Source organism: Onychostoma macrolepis, chromosome 13 (genome assembly GCF_012432095.1).
Source record: "Onychostoma macrolepis isolate SWU-2019 chromosome 13, ASM1243209v1, whole genome shotgun sequence".
NCBI classification, from domain to species: Eukaryota; Metazoa; Chordata; class Actinopteri; order Cypriniformes; family Cyprinidae; genus Onychostoma; species Onychostoma macrolepis.
In genome coordinates, this window is record NC_081167.1 from 14,144,864 (window position 1) to 14,161,850 (window position 16,987).

Below are 16,987 nucleotides of genomic sequence, written 5' to 3' on the forward strand. Positions count from 1 at the left end.
TTGAAAGATTCCTTAAGGGTGTTACCTGTTATGTATGGTGACAGGCCACTGTGTTTTGTCCTACCTGGAAATCGCAGTGATGTATGCTTTGTGCTGAGAGCAGGGAGAGCTAGATAGGCGGAGAGGGATCGCAACTGATATGTTGTTCATATGCGGCGTCATCTCGTAGCCATATTCCAGGTACAACGTAAGATGATATTTAGCAGATGATAGCACCAATTTCTGCTTTTACACAGATACTGACATTCTGATGTCTTTCAGTCTGATATAGCCTTATGATGTGTGTTTCTCTAGAGAGAGGATTCACAATGGATCGATCTATCCTTATAAAAAATACCATCAAAAGCACCAAAGTATTGATTCAAAAATAAACATCTTAGAAACGACTGGACACTTACCCAGTTTTGAATGATTGTGTGAGAACAACTAGTGTTCAAACAATCTTGAGCCAATATTATATATTATTCTGAATTTATGATTGTGTGTTAATAATAGTGGGAGTATTTCCCACCCTCAGTATTTAGGCAGAAGTGAATTATCACCCTCAACCATTTGTCTGTTTGTATAATCAATATTGAGTTCAGTAAGAGATGCCAGTAAATTAAGCATTAACAGGATTTCTAAGAATTCATGAGTCACGCAGGTAATTCTGAACTTTAAATGACTCATCAGTGCATTAGTGAATAAGTGCATGGTTTTCTGAAATTACTAAAAAATAAATTACTGAGTTACTCAAATATCTGTATATAGATAAGTATCAAAAGGCAGATATCAACGATCGAAAGACAAGACTTAAAATGAATGCTTTTATTTTTAAGTTTTTATTAATCCAAAAATCCTTAAAACTTTTAATTATGGTTTCTTTAAGCATATTTAGCAATTGTTTTCAATATTGATAATGAGAAATGTTTCTCCAGCACCAAAACAGCAAATTGGAATGATTTCTAAAGTATCGTGTGACACTAAGTAATGGCTGCTGAATTCAGCTTTTATTATTTAACATTTTAAAATATAATACATTAGAAAACAGTTTAAATTGTAATAATATTTCACTATATTGCTGAAATGTTAATATAAATGCAGCCTTGGTGAGAAAGAGAGACTAGGGTGTGTATAAACAGCCTGAAACATTGATATGTACGGTGACCGCGAGGTGACACGGTTCACTTAGTTGTGTTGTGGCCACGACATCATAACTCGTGGGAACGTGATAATATGTTGTGGCTGCGAGATATTAATTTGTGGGAATGTCATATTAACTCGTGGGGACGTGATATTATGTTGTGGCCACGAGATCATTTCGTCAACGTAATGACATCCTTATGTCGTGGCCTCGAGATGTTATGTTGAGGGAACAACATATTTTTCTCGTGGCCACGAGTTCAATGTGTAAACAACCTGCGTGACCATAGCAACCCCGGGATTAGCAGATATTATCATAAAACATTTTTATTAACATTAAACATTTAATTTTATATTTGTATAGGTTATTATTATTATTATTATTACATTAACTTATAGGGTTATATTTTTATATTTGTTATATATGCTTATTTGCCCTTTCAATTTGTGTATCGCTTTACCTAGTTAACGTTTTGTGTAGTTATGCTATATTTGCTAGCCTACCATATATTTAGCAAATACTGTGAACGCTTGACAATTATGCCAATACAGTTTTGACTTTATGATTGTATTTATGCCCATGTGTGATGATAAATGAGCGTGTTGTGTTTTCATTTACAAATGAAATTACGTGAATGATTAATTCCTCAATGAAACACTGTATAGTATTTGTAATTATGGTCTATTACTTAGCCGAAATAAAATGAAATATAGTCTATGTTAAATTTAAACTGCATTCCAGTAAAAATTCCAGTCAGCATAATCAAAGCTTTATTGGCATGTCGAGCATTTACAGTAGGCTGTTATTTACAATTCAGAACGTTAAGTAAAGAGATCGAAATGAAGGGAAAAAACTAATATAAACGAATATCAAAATATAACCAATAATAATAGGCTGATAATAATAATAATATACAAATATTACGGGAAAAAGACGATCAGTTAATGGATTTACAAGACTGTGGGATGGATAAAAATGTTTTCTTGTCGGCCTATTTTATTTTATGCACTTCATGTAACATTTCATGATAAACTTCATTTGAATGCTGACTATGGCACATAATACAGTCCGGTAGCCATGGTAATAATTTAATAATGTAATTTCTATAATAATTAATATAATAATTTCTTAATTCTAAATAAAATATTAATGAATCCATCTCTGATACTCCCGGGTTGCTATGGTCAAGCAGGTTTGTTTACACATTGAACTCGTGGCCACGAGAAAAATATGTTGTTCCCTCAACATAAGAAGTCATGGCCACGAGAAATGGATGTCATTCCCTCAACATAGCATCTCGAGGCTGTCGAGATGTCGTTACCTCGACAAAATGATCCCGTGGCCATGACATAATATCACGTTCCCACGAGTTAATATGACGTTCCCACGAATTAATGAAAGTGAACCGACCATGTCACCTCGCGGTCACCGTAGATATGTGATGTAAAGCTGTAATGATTAGATTTCGTGGCACAACTCACAAGTGGTGTTTCACCCGGTGTCTGTTATATTAGAGTAAAAGTGCTTAATGATGCATATTTTTGGCAGCAGTGAGTTTTGAATAGTAATATCTTCACAGTAACATCAGTACTGAAGGCGATGCTAATTGTAAATTGCATCAGGCATTAAAAATAAACCATAAAACAAATTAACGTAACATTACATTTATTCTGAAAAGGGGAAATTATCTTTTGGGGAGGGTGCAACTACATCTGGCATAAAATTAACTATTTTAACGTTTCATCTTGATTAACCGTTTGGTATAATGCACAATGAAAATTCCCATTATTGGATAATAGAGCATATTTGATGCTCTCAAAATGCACTTTATCCAGCAATCTATGGTTTAATTAGCAGGAGTGTTTCCCCTTTAAATACTCCCAGTTTCCCTCACAAAGCGAATCATTTGCAGTGCCACCTGTCTCTGTGTGAATAGAGCACACTGTGTGACATTTAGAGAGCACACATCATACTCCAGAGATAGGACATTTTCTTTCAGAGGTGTACAGTTTGGTTTGCTCTTCACTTACAGCTGTGTCTATCACAACAGTATCTCAGCATTAGTCACAAGCACCACTCACCTCGCTCTTCAAATGAAAGGTGATGTGGTCCTCTGTCAGGGAGGAGACGAATTACGCAATTTAGGTTCAGAGAAGGGCAAGGGGACCTGAGGTCCCAATTCTGTCCTGCTCATGCATGACTGGCAGAATTTATGTGTACGCATAAATTCATATTAAAATTGAAAATTAAGTTATTTTAATGTTTTTTCATATAGATGAATTGGCCGTAGCCTTAAAAAATCTCATGTGGTGCGACCATGAATTATATTAAAATTAAATAATTTCCTTAACACACTTTTTACATTCTCAGTAATTAAAGTGTTTAGAAACAAAGTATTTGCATTTAATTTGAGTTTTTGTGAATAATGATCTCTTATTTTTGTTCTATAATTTCAGAGTTGCCTTCTTAAATGTAGGTAACAGACTTATTTTTCCTGTAAATTGCATAAAACTGATAAAAATGTTTTAAAAATACCATTCACTTAAGCATACTATGATTCATATTTCAGCCACAGAAATTAGATATTTTATTTTTAATTTAATACAGTTATTGCTATTATTGGTCGCACCACATGATGAGTGGTCGCTCTAAATGACACAAAGACCTTATATCATTAAAAATCTAAAGAGACGTGTGAAAAGTGCAGCATATGGCATTAACTGCAGGCATTTCTTTAGCCCCAGTTATTTCTGAACTTTGCCCTATCTTGGCTGCTCAATTGACCCTTCGCCGGGAGTTTTATTAACAGGCGATCTGACCAATTATAATGCTGAATCCATCATTTTTTTCTGAAAAACACAGGAGAGTAGATTAACGTCGGTGGACTTCAACTTGAAAAATGGTGTGTATTGACATTTTTTTATTTTTTATTATTGCATTATTTTTATCAACATTTCAACCACTTATAACATTAACATAAGCAAACCAACTAACAAACAATGCCCATCTTTTTACAATGCTAGTAACAAAAATGAATAAACAAATAAACAAAATAATAATAATAATAAATAAGTAAAGTGCATTATTGACATATTTTTTTAACGGTTGAAACAAGATACCTTCTGATGTTCATTCATGTTTATTTCGTGCTATAACTAGTAAAGATGAAGAGATGATTAGTTCATGTGCTGCTTGAACTTAGGTGCTACAGCAGTCTGTCAGGACACATCAAAGAGTTTATTTTACTTTGCTTGGCAGTGTAATCTGGTAGAATAGATTAAAAAAGTTATTATTAAATAAATAATAAATTATTAATAAATGCATAATTGCCAAACTAAACTTAACTTCAAAGATATTTTCAGAACAACAGTTATGGTCGCACCACATGATATTTTGACACTTTGAATAACAGAAAAATTACAAATAACTAATGTTTTTTGAAAAGTTAAAGTGAGTTCATACATGGGAGAGGTCCTTCATATATATGGCATCTTTTTTATGTATTTAAACCAATTTTTAACTGAAAAAAAAAATGCAATCGGACAGAAAATTTACATTTTCAATACATTTTTTAAGACATTTTCACTTTCATTTAACAATTATGCACAAAATGCATCACAGTTTCCATAAAAATTAAGAGGCACAGTATTTTCAACAATCAGCATATTAGAATGATTTTTGAAGTATCATGTGACACTGAAAATTGGAGTGATGGCTGCTGAAAATTCAGCTTTGCCGTCAGAAATAAATTACATTTTAAAATATATTAAAAATAGAAAACAGTTATTTTGAATTGTAATGCTATTTCACAGTATTACTGTTTTTGCTGCATTTTGAGTAAATAAGCTTTGGTGAGCATAAGAGACTTCCTTCAAAAACATACCAAACCATATCAAAATTTTAAACATATTTGCATAAAGTGCATCAAACTTAAATCCTTTAATTTTACATGCAAAATCTGTCATTTTACTTGCAAATCTGATCAAATGGCATTTCAAATATAATGTGAGGCAATATAATCGTATATGGTTAAGTCAGTGAATTATTTGTAAGAATGTTCAGCTTTTTAAAGCCTGTAACACACTTTTAGTAAATATTTTACCCACAAAACTGCAGCGATTTGTACCTAGTACTATGCATTTAATTTGTCTTCGCCAAAATGTATGTTTCGTCAAGCTTTTCTCGTGAAAGGTTGTCTAATTCTGTGCTTTATGATGAAAGCCAAGTGTTACAAAGCCAGCAGATGAAATAGACAGAAACACTGGAAGTGGGACAGTGAGAATGAGAGAAAGGCTTGAAAGGTTGGGGTCCCAACAGCTTTGCTTTCATCCTGGCACCTATAGATGAGTGCTCCATAGACTTCCTGGCATGTTTGTTTGTTAAAGAGGCTAATGCGCTTTAGCAGTGGGACTGGAGTTGTGGATATTTACCCCAAATGCTAATCAAGACAGAACACGCTGTTAGGACTGGACCAGGGCCAGGAGAGCATGGCATGGATGGATGAATGGACAGAGAGCGAGTGATAGGGGACAGAATGTATGAAAAGAGGGTTATGTTTAGACTGGATAAGCACCAGCTCACACCAGCTCTGAGTTCTGGAGAGAGAGAGAAAGTGAGAGAGCAGGCATTTGAGATGCACTGCAAAAAGGGGTGTTTTCATAACGCACAGAGAGATCCATTTTCTTGTCCTACAGCAGCTGGACACAGAAGACTGTCTGCCCACAAAGAGCTGATGGCTGAAGCTATTGAGATGCCGCCCAAAGTAACATAAGACTCTCTATGTTATAAAAGATCACATAAGCAGCGGCTAATTTTCCTCACATAAGAGTGCGCTCTTTTCAGTCGTGCAGACGTTTCACGTGTCATGTGAGACGTTAGTCAGTTTAATCAGCGCATGTAGAAGTCCTCCGTCACAGCAGAGACTTCCACTGCCATTCCAAACATCTGCAATGCAGCAGTGCACAGCACACACCCGACTCACAGCAGCCATTGTGAGTCTGTGTGTGTGTGTGTGTGTGCCGAGGAGATAGATGCCATTTCTAGGCTCTGAGTGATGTTAAAGCAATGAGCCACCAGAGACTTTGCTTTACTGTGAGTTATAGCATATTATAGTTTTATTTAAAATGCCAGCAATAATAATATGATAACAGAAACTATATCGGGTGTCAGCCATTTTGTAGTGCTGTCCGAATTCTGAGTGAACGACTTTATTCCCTACATTTGTTCACTACTTTTTACCCACAATGCATTCTGATTTCGAGTGTACACTCGCTGAAGCACTATTTCCCACAATCCAATGCGGAGAACCGAAGAGCAGGAAGAGAGAGCGGGAGCGAGCGAGTTTTAATGAGAGATGCCTTTTAATTTACAAAAAGATGATAATTTGGTGGATATTTAAAAATGTTCGTTGGTAGCGTATTTATTCTGCTGTCAAATTAACGGTCACCTGAGGGCGCTCTACAGCCTTATCTGTGTGCAAAAACGCTGCTTGGGAGAGTTTCAAGATACTACAAACAATAAAATTATGAACGTGTTAATGTGAGTTTATTTTGGTTGACAGTATTTTAATAGTATTTCATGATTATGAAATAAGCATTATAAAATACTTATATGCCATCAATGAAACCACAAAGCTGATTACAATATAAAGTCATTTTAAGTGTTATTGCTATTAATATTATTTTCTAAAATATAAAAGTACATATGTGACGAAGATGTTTTTGCAACAGCCAAGTCTCACGCAAAGTGTACACGTCACCGTCCGAATCCGTTCACTTCATTTCACTCCCTCCTTCTGATATAGTCCACTCAACTGCCATACACTATATAGGGATTAGTGAACGTGTGAGCGATTTCAGACATCTTAACTGTAGGCTGTTTGCGGTTGCCAGGCAACATAGCAACTTGGCACATTCATTTTGATTTGTCAACAACTTTAAATACTCCTCATCCAATTAAAAATATTTATTATGAATTATTAATGTTATAAATTCCAATAAAATAGCAATATGACCTTGTTTGGTTTTACAAGGTCATTGTCCCTTGCTAAAGCTAAAAAAAAAAATAAAGGATTAAGAGAATAAAACAACAACAATATTATAATTGTCAAAACTTGAGTGAGGAAAAAATTGTGGATATTATTATTAATATTAACAGTATTTTTTAGTAATTTTGCAAGCACTGTTGCGGTTCTAATGTGTTTTTGTGGCTTTTAGCCTAGATATTTAAATAGCATCAACATGAGTTACATGATTATTGATGTTGGTTGTTGTTGTTGTTGTCTTGATTATTATTAAATGAACAAATTTGTATTATTTAAAAATAATATAATATTTATGTTGATTTCACAACTAAAAGAGGGTGGAAAGAGATTTGAGTCTTATACTGTGAGAATGCAAAAAGAACTGGGTTTTTGCTTTCTTTTTTTTTTTTACTCGCTTGAAGAATACTTATTTCTATTGCACACCCTGTTGTGGTTTTTCAAGTGTTTTTGTGGCTTTTAGCCTTAGATCTAAACTGCATCAACATGGGATAGATAGTTACATGCATAATTTCATTCAGAATGTTTGTCAAAATAATCAATCTTTTTGGCCAAATCATGTTTGAAGCCATAATTTTCATGAATATTGCACACTCCCTCCCTCCCTCCTTCTCTTCCACCCTCCTTCTCTTTCCATTTTTCCCCATCTCTCTCTGTTGGTTAACTGTGCTCTGTATACATAGCTCTGTATCCTTTAGTGTATCAGCTTTGCCTGCATGCCGTCCATCGATTGCCTTTACTCCACTGCATGACTGCCATTGATCGGAATATAGAGCAGGAAGAAGTGTGCTTCACCACAGGGCTACACGCACAGACACGGACACACCGTGATACATATGTACCACACCAGCTGTGGTCAGCCTTTATGCCTGATAGGATGCTGGGTGCTTAACAGATTTTATTGTCCAGATAAATGATGTTGCATAAGAGGAGGGGGGGAGAAGGAGCTCTCGAGGGCGCTACCATCAGTTCTGCATCGTACTGTGTGCTGATATGTGTATCAGGCTCCTGGGTGTGGCTATCATACAGGTACTGGACAGGATAAGGCACAACATGCATTCATGCATATCTCTGGTAGCAGTGAGAGGATCATTTTACATGGCAGCTACTGCCTGTTCCATATGCTTTTGGTGGGTAGGGAGGTGTTATTTGAAATGTAGACCTTTAAAAAAAAAAAAAAAAAGAATAGAAAAATAGTTTGGATTATTTTTATTAATATTTCAAGGGTTACTTTAAAGATTGTTTTTTTAAACAAGTCTGACATTTGTTGTTGGAGATATAGACAGCTATACTGTATGTTTTCTGGTAAAACATCCTATTAATACTGTGTGAGAAAAATATTTTGTGTTTAAAATTATCTAATTCAATAATTTCTGAATGTAATCATTAGCTGCATGTTAAAATATACATTTTTAAAAATTCTATTAACTTAGTGTTCTTTTATTTATTTATTATTTTACTTTATGCAGATGTTTTCTTACTGTTAAAAATTGAATAACAATCACAATTCTGATTATGATTTCTGACCAGTATTTAGAAACCAAAAAAATAGTAATATTATCTAATATATAGATAATATTACTATTCCAAAATGTACTTAATTAATAAGTGCATATTAACATTGACAGCCCTAAAATTATATTTTATCAAGTATCTTTGGCAATTTTTCTTATTATTTTACAGACCTTCTAGCACCCCCTAGTGACCCTTATTGAGCATGATCTGGATATCACAGAATAGTTTGTAAAATTGTGATGATGAATGTTTGAGACACTATTAACATTTCTGAATCGTTGACTTTTGGGATCTTTTTTTATTATTATTGGCAAATCTGAGAACAGCTGAAATGTTGCTCTGAGATCTCTTTTGAAACTAATGGACAAGTGAGATGGTAATAATAAGAATAATCTTCCCCTCAGGAGAAACATGTGAGAAGTAGGAGGCTTCAGCAAAAGTCTCCTTTAAATGTCATCATTACTGTCTGGGAGAAACATTAAAAAGATCCCATTTGTGATTTTTCTCTTCCTATGGGAAAATGTGTTCCCAGTTTTCGTTGCTCTCTGTATTGTTTTCCACTGAATGCCTCTTCTTCTTCTGGTCACATCCATCATTCCTGTCACTTATTCCCTGTTTTTTTCCCTACTGGCGCTGCTCTGTACTTGCTCCTTGGTGTGGCTGCAGACCAGAACATTGTGCTATGGGGGACTTGGGGGCCGTTGTAAATGGCTGGCCAAAGTAAGAATGCCCTGAGCCTATCAGCCAACAGAGAGACCAAAAGCACCGAGTGGCCTGCAGAATGGCATGGGAGGTGGTCCTCTTTCAGTGACAGGAAATTGCCATTGACCTCTGCATTCAGATGAGAAATGGGGGGAGAGAGACGAGTGAGATAGCAAGACAGCCAGAGAGAGATTGTCAGTATCGTCTGACATTTCCAGCCAACAACAAGTGCTCTGTAATGAGGGAATTCAAATCTACAAGGACGAGGCCGTAGCTATTCACTACATCACGACTGATAAAAATGACTGAAGCCTCAGCTTGTAAACTGTGATCTGTTTTTGAAAAGATCTATATCAGTGAATTTCTGCTGCTGGATTGCTGAAGCTCCATCAGAGATTTGACATTTCGCCAGATATGAGTATTCATAGATAAGCAGATAATAGATTCATAGATAATATTTTGTTGACTTGCTTCTCTCATGTCACAAGCTTTTGATGCATTCTTTGACAGAAAGGGAAGATCAAGTGGCTCAGCTTTACAACTGGACACTGAAACAGATTCATGGATACTGGGTCCTTACAGAATAGTTGTCAAAAGCCTAAAATTATGTAACACAACAGATCATTTGATTTTGCTTAATTATTTAAAAGTGTTACATTTTAAGGCCCTGACTCATCAAGTGCTCGGTCTTCAGGCCAATGTCAATCAGTCTCCATTTAAACCGCCACAAGTTTTCTAGCATCAGCTTGGTATGTCAAGGCCCTTCAATGCATGAAATGGTGTTCTTTTATCTGCTATATGGATGAAATAAAACCCATTCAACAGCTGGATATTTGCCTTTTAAATAGCTCTAAATGTAAACATCTTGCACTGATCTGCCGGCTTATGCAATGTTCTGTGCATAGTTTTTGATTCAAAACTGCAGAAAAATGTGATACTTTCCAATGTCATTCATTCATTCATTCATTTATGTTTGTTTGGTTGGTTGTCTTGTCAAATGTTCATAATGAGGTGCTTACGACACAGGCTTTTTTTTTGTTTTGTTTTTGTTTTTGTAAGGTCATGTAAAATTGTTCTTTTATTGGGGTACAACTAAATTCTTGGATAATCTATCCAAGATGAATCTAGTGATTTCAAAATGTCCATGTGTTTTTTGCAGACCTTCTGGTTATTTTCTAATATATAGCCTAAACAAAAATCATACATATATCTCGTATGTAAAAACACTTTTATCGTAAATGTATATTGCAATTTAGTTTTGGAAACTAACCACTTACCCTCGTGTCATTCCAAATCTGTATGTGGAGCAAAATATACTTTTTTTCATTATATAGACAATGGAATTCAATAGGTACCAAGTGACCAACATGCTTCAAAATATCTTCTTTTGTGTTCATCCGATGAAAGAAATGCATACACGTTTGGAAGAACATGATGGTGATTAAATGATGGCAGAATTTTCATTCTTGGGTGGACTATCTCTTTAAGCTAACATTTCCGTGAGACGCATAAATCATCAGCTAACTCTGAGAGTGTTGTCTGTCAGTTCTGTCTGTCCCCTCAGAGTGCTCTCTGTATTGCTGTTTCTGAGCTAATCGATTCTCTGTGACCTTCACTGTATGTCAAGCCGCCAGGCACTCTGGGGGAATGTCACATCTGAGAGACGGCATCAGTGCTTGGCCCTGGGGAATCCCATCCCTTAACACCCCGCACCTGCCTCGGCCCACGGAAACAAACTAAGATAGAGGGGATGTCAGGGTCTGAGTAGATCTCCAATCTCTTAGACACTTGGCCCTATCTCACCTCCTGACAGGGGAAACTGACAGTCTGCAGGAAACCAGCCTCTGTGAATCCCAAGGAAAGAGCTCAGTAATGAAGCTGATGGGCTACTAAGCTGTTATCAATATCATCAGTGTTCTGAGGGATGACTAATGGAGATCTTGTTCACTGCGCAACCCGGTTTTGCTTTGAACACAAAGCACAAGCGCTTTGCATTGATTTCGACAGCAGTTTGTCAAAAGGTCTGGCTATGCACTCAGATGCAATTATTGGAAAATGAACGGAGTTTTTATTAAAACATTTATAGTTTTATTTATTAAGGTCCTGAGATCCTCCTCGGGGCCGTTCTGTCACCTGGCGGCCTGAACGCATGCCAAATTAGCCTCAGAGGACCTGGTAAATATCCTGAAATTAATGAGTGTGAATATGATATCTTTCACAGCTGATACTCAAACGTTATTAGTGACTGCAAAAGAATCATGCAAAATTAATGTTAATTTTGTGAATTAATTATTTGTTTGTATATTACAATTATAGAAAAAATGCAATTAACCATGCTCCTCAACCCATACATAAATTCCATAAGTTATTCAAGTTTTAATGTTGAAGTTTTTTCTACTCTGCAGTCATTATCTGCAACTGGGGGATTTTTTTCTTACCAAATATTGATATATGTAATTAATTTGTGTAATTGATCAAGACAAATAGTAATTAATTTTACAAATGCAAGGGTAGTTGCTTGTGCAATGAAACAAGGCAATTCGATTTTATTCTTATAGCATTTTTAGAGTACACATTGTTTCTAAGCAGCTTTACAGAAAATCATAATGTTAATAGTATCTTAATATTGTCACGGCCCTGCTGGTGTGCCCTGGTTGGCCACCAGGTGTCACTGTGTGTGTTAGCACATGGCTTGTTGTTTGTTGTTGGTGCCATGTGCTCTCCTGTCTATTGCCTGACCCCGCCCTCCTTGTTATCTCATTATTGTTGCAGTTACTTCACATGTGTCCTCCTCGTTTGGCTCCCCATATAGTCTCCTGGTGTCTGCAGTCCTGTGCTGTTTCGTTGTTTAATGTTGGATGTTTGGTGTCGTGTGTGGGTTTGTTTGCGTGTGCTGCGGTTCTCTGCCTGCCTGTTTGTTCATTTTTGTTTCTCTTTTTATTAAAAGACCCACTTTCTCATGCACTTGAGTCCTCACCTCATCTCTTGCCCATCCCGTGACAGAACGAAACAGCCAAATGAGGACTCAGCGGAGAATGGGCTCACACCATCCACCAGCCTCTAACGTCAGCAGCCCCCTCTACCAACGCATCCTCCAGTTTCAGGCCCTGAGCTCCCTCCGTCAGCAGGGCACTGACGTGAGGAAGATTGCCCTGAGGTTCTGTGGTGCAGCAGAGGGTTTGGGGTACAATGATGCGGCCCTCAAGGACCTTTTCAATAGTGCCCTTGAGGAGCCCCTCAAATGGTGGAGGATGAGGGAGCTGGACCACCTGACGTTTGGGGAATTTGTGGAGTTCCTGGCACGTTCCCCAGCTAGGGTGGCTGGAGTGCCTCAGGCAGTGCTCACAGAAGCTGCAGCGCCTCCAGTGGTGGCCGACAAAGCTGCAGCTCCCCCAGCGGCAATCAAAGGGGCGTCAGAGGCCTCGCCTGCCGCACCCAGTACCTCCAGCCCGCTCCCAGAGCGTCCCGGGCTGATACGAAGCGTGCAGGAACCCCCACTGATGTCATTGCGAGCGGTGTGGCCTGCTCGCGGTCCTCCCAAGGCAGCGATTCCCGCTCACAAAGCTCCCGAAGCGGCAGTGTCCGCTCACGATCCTCCCGAAACGGCGGTGGCCGCACACAAGGCTCCCGAGGCGGCGGTGCCCGCTCACGTTCCTCCCGAGGCGGCGGTGTCCGCTGGGGTTTCCTCCGAGGGGGCGGGGCTCATCTCAGGGCTTCCCGAGGCGGCGGCGCCCACTCACAAAGCTTCCGAAGCGGCAGTGTCCGCTCACGATCCTCCCGAAACGGCGGTGGCCGCACACAAGGCTCCCGAGGCGGCGGTGCCCGCTCACGTTCCTCCCGAGGCGGCGGTGTCCGCTGGGGTTTCCTCCGAAGGGGCGGGGCTCGTTTCGGGCCTTCCCGAGGCGGCGGTGTTCACACCCAAAGCTCCTGAGGCGGCGGCGTCTTCTCACGATCCTCCTGTTGTGCCGGCACCACCCTGGCACCCTGGTCTACCTTTGGCTCCAGGCCCTCTGCCTCTACATGGGCCTGGCCCACCATCTCTCCCCCTGATCGGCCTCCGGCCCACCTCCCTCCTAGACATTTTGATTTCAGTTTTAGTATGTGGAGCGTCTGGAATCCGCTCCTTAAAGGGGGGGTTGTGTCACCGCCCTGCTGGTGTGCCCTGGTTGGCCACCAGGTGTCACTGTGTGTGTTAGCACATGGCTTGTTGTTTGTTGTTGGTGCCATGTGCTCTCCTGTCTATTGCCTGACCCCGCCCTCCTTATCTCATTATTGTTGCAGTTACTTCACCTGTGTCCTCCTCGTTTGGCTCCCCATATAGTCTCCTGGTGTCTGCAGTCCTGTGCTGTTTCGTTGTTTAATGTCGGATGGTTGGTGTCGTGTGTGGGTTTGTTTGCGTGTGCTGCGGTTCTCTGCCTGCCTGCCTGTTTTTCCCCCTCGGGGTTGTTTTTGTTCATTTTTGTTTCTCTTTTTATTAAAAGACCCACTTTCTCGTGCACTTGAGTCCTCGCCTCATCTCTCGCCCGTCCCGTGACAAATATTTTCAGGCTTCATAGTCACATTTAGCATATATTGCTTTACATTTACATTATCATTTAGTCAAAGCGACTTACAAATTAGGACAATGGAAGCAATCAAAATCAACAAAAGGGCAATGATATGCAAGTGCTATAACAAGTCTCAGTTAGCTTAACGTAATACACGTAGCATGGGTTTTTAATTATATAATAAATAAAAAGAAAACAGAATACAAAAAGAATAGAGCAAGCTACTGTTAGAGGTCTTTTTTGCTTTTGTTAATTGTATAGTAAATAAAAATAAAAGAAAACAAAAATAATCATTTTTTATATATTTAATTTTTTAGTATGCTTTACATGAATGTACTGTATGTATGTGGATTAAGTTGGATGTACTGTATATACATTTTTATATGTATGCAGGTAAAGTTGGATATGTACAGAAATATTATGGTTTACATTCTGCAACAGTATATAAACAATGAAGAAGTTGACATTTGCAATATGGTATATTGCTTTACATGGTTGTACTTTTCTGTAGTTGGGTAAAGTTAGATAAACTTGTGGTTGTAGGCTGGAGTTATGATTTCGTTATGTGGTGATAAGGAGAATTAGACTACGTTTTAATACAAATTTCAGTCATCTTGCCCACCACTAAGCAGTTTAGTTGAAAATCAATTAATAATACTTATACATAACACATTCTTTCCATGTGATTTTCCAAAATGATTTAGTAGAAATTGATTATTACTGTGTGGTCAGTCTTGTTTGTTCATTGTACAAGACAAACTTCCTCCATTTAAACAGACAGTATCTTCCTCCTCTAACTTTTATGGTCTGTATTTATGGTTATTAATGTTCAAAATATTAACGTCAGTCAAAGTCTCTCAGGCATATTATTAGTTATGTTTACAGATTTTCAGCAGGCAAGCTTGCACACATTGTGAGGACTGTAATATGTGCAAGGTTAGTTAGTCACTTTTAAAGTAAAAGTGAACTTGGCGTCATTAATCACAATGAAGTCTTTTTTCCCAAATAGTAGAGTCCTGTATTAATTCTGAGAAGCCAGAGAGAGTGATTACTGCATTGATCTCATTCATCAATGCAAAACAAATTCATGCACACTGTACAACAAGTAATAACAAGCTATACTCAGCAGAGTAATAAGAAGACATTTAGTTGCTTGTTTCTGCGAGGTATTGATGATGTCTCTAGCATTATCTGGTAGTTATTTGGTGATTTTTGATGTTGCTTCAAAATGTTTTTTTTTTTGTTTGTTTTTTTCGGCCATCTGAGGAGATGTCTTAGACTGTAAAGTACAGTGGAATGAGAACTGCTGAAAGCTATTGATTTTAATGGTGATGAAATACCAAAAGACTACCAAAAGACTTCAGAGCTCTTGTACTTCTTGGCAGTGCTTAAAATGGTGTAATCCATACAGAAATCTGGTAGTTTGTGTGCTAAGATATTGAAAAACATGTTATGATCTTGTTAAATGATGACAGAATTTTCATTTTTGGGTGAACTCACCCTTATGTCGTTCCAAACCTGTATGACTTTCATTCTTTCTTTTGTGTAACATTAAAAAAGATATTTCAGTTGTTGTTTCAACTGTTTTTGTCAGAATGGAAGGTCGAAAATAACATGCAACTTTCGATTGTATGGGCAAAAAAAAAAAAATCTAAATATCATCTTTTGTGTTCCGCAGAAGAAGGTCATACAGATTTGTGATTTTGCGGTAAACGTCATCTAAAAAATATGCAAATAGGTGACATTATTCCCCATATTATGATATTTAGTTACCTTTTTGGGCTCTCGGACTGACTCACTAACCTTTTGTTCACCTGGCTGACATATTTGTCCTTTTAATCTGTTACATGACATAATTTTCCTTCTCTTTTCTTCTTTATCCTTCAGCATCACCAACTCTACCGCCTTTGAAATCGGAGCATTTCAAGCCGTGTCAGGAGAAAGACCTGGCCTATTGTCTGAATGACGGGGAGTGCTTTGTTATCGAGACCCTGAGCGGCCCACACAAACACTGCAGGTATGACTGCACTTCCTGTTTCTGCAATGGAGGGAAAGGGTCGGCCTAGTGTTCGCTCAAGAAATAAATGGAATCACTACGGATGGGAGGCTCTGCGGTTTCAGAGCGATGACAATTCCATGTCCCATTTTCTGTTAGAATGATCCTTCTGGAACAATCTGCCAGTAAATCTCGCTCTCTCTCATTTTGTCTTCACCTTTTCCTCTCTCTCTCTCTCTCTCTCTCTGTCTCTCTCTTCTCTTCCACCTCCTTTTTCCTACTCTCGTGTCTCATTGCCCTCCTCTCTGGGACTCTCACTGTTGCATGAAGCTCTTAGTCATGCTAACGATGACAGCTTTGTCATAGCCTGAGAGCTGTCTAAAGTCCCTTCTCTGCTAATTAAAAGTGGCACTTTGCAGAAGTTCATTAGAGGCTTGTTTCGGCTCTGTGGGCTTTTTTCAAGGTTGAAAATAGGATTTACAAAATGGAGGCAGAGAATTTCTGACACTGATGTGTTCACCTTTTGTACGAAGCGTGAGCACCATTTCAAATAACATTTTCTGGATGCGAGGGTTCACTGCAGTAGGTTTTGCATGAGCAGTCTTTTCCTCATTTGCCTAATGGAACATAGAGACATCGCATGTTTGAAACTGAAGAGCCAAGAAGGAGCAGAAGCCGAGTGTCCTCATTTTAATCAGTGGTAATTGGTGGTGTTGTTTTAGGTGGCCCATTTATTTGACTGAAGCTTAGCTAGTTCAAATGCTCTGGCTTTGATTAATTCCCTGAACACTCTTCCCTTCCAACTTAAAGCCAAGGACATCCATGCATCTGTCTGTTCCTCAAAACAAGGTGGTGACTGTCTCAAAGGATCAATTCATTGGAGAGGGTGGATTCTATAGAAAGATAATGCTATTAAATCTATTTGCATGGCAGGGATTTTCAGGGCATTTTTAAGCATCTACATAAAGCTAAGCAATTTGTGCTGAATTCCACTCTTTATTGATATATCAAGTAGTGTGCATACCTGAATGATTCATGGTTGCATAAAACTGTGCTTTTAGTCT

The 16,987-nt window shown here is 38.2% G+C and overlaps 1 protein-coding gene across 2 annotated transcripts in view; it reads left to right on the forward strand.

Annotated features, from left to right (window-relative positions):
- LOC131551820 (pro-neuregulin-3, membrane-bound isoform) overlaps positions 1 to 16,987 on the forward strand; it is a 315,008-nt gene that overhangs the window by 176,389 nt on the left and 121,632 nt on the right. For both annotated transcript variants that reach the window (XM_058794979.1, XM_058794980.1), the window contains exon 2: positions 15,815 to 15,944. In XM_058794979.1, coding sequence (XP_058650962.1) covers positions 15,815 to 15,944 — 130 coding nt within the window. The remainder of the gene's footprint in view (positions 1 to 15,814; positions 15,945 to 16,987) is intronic.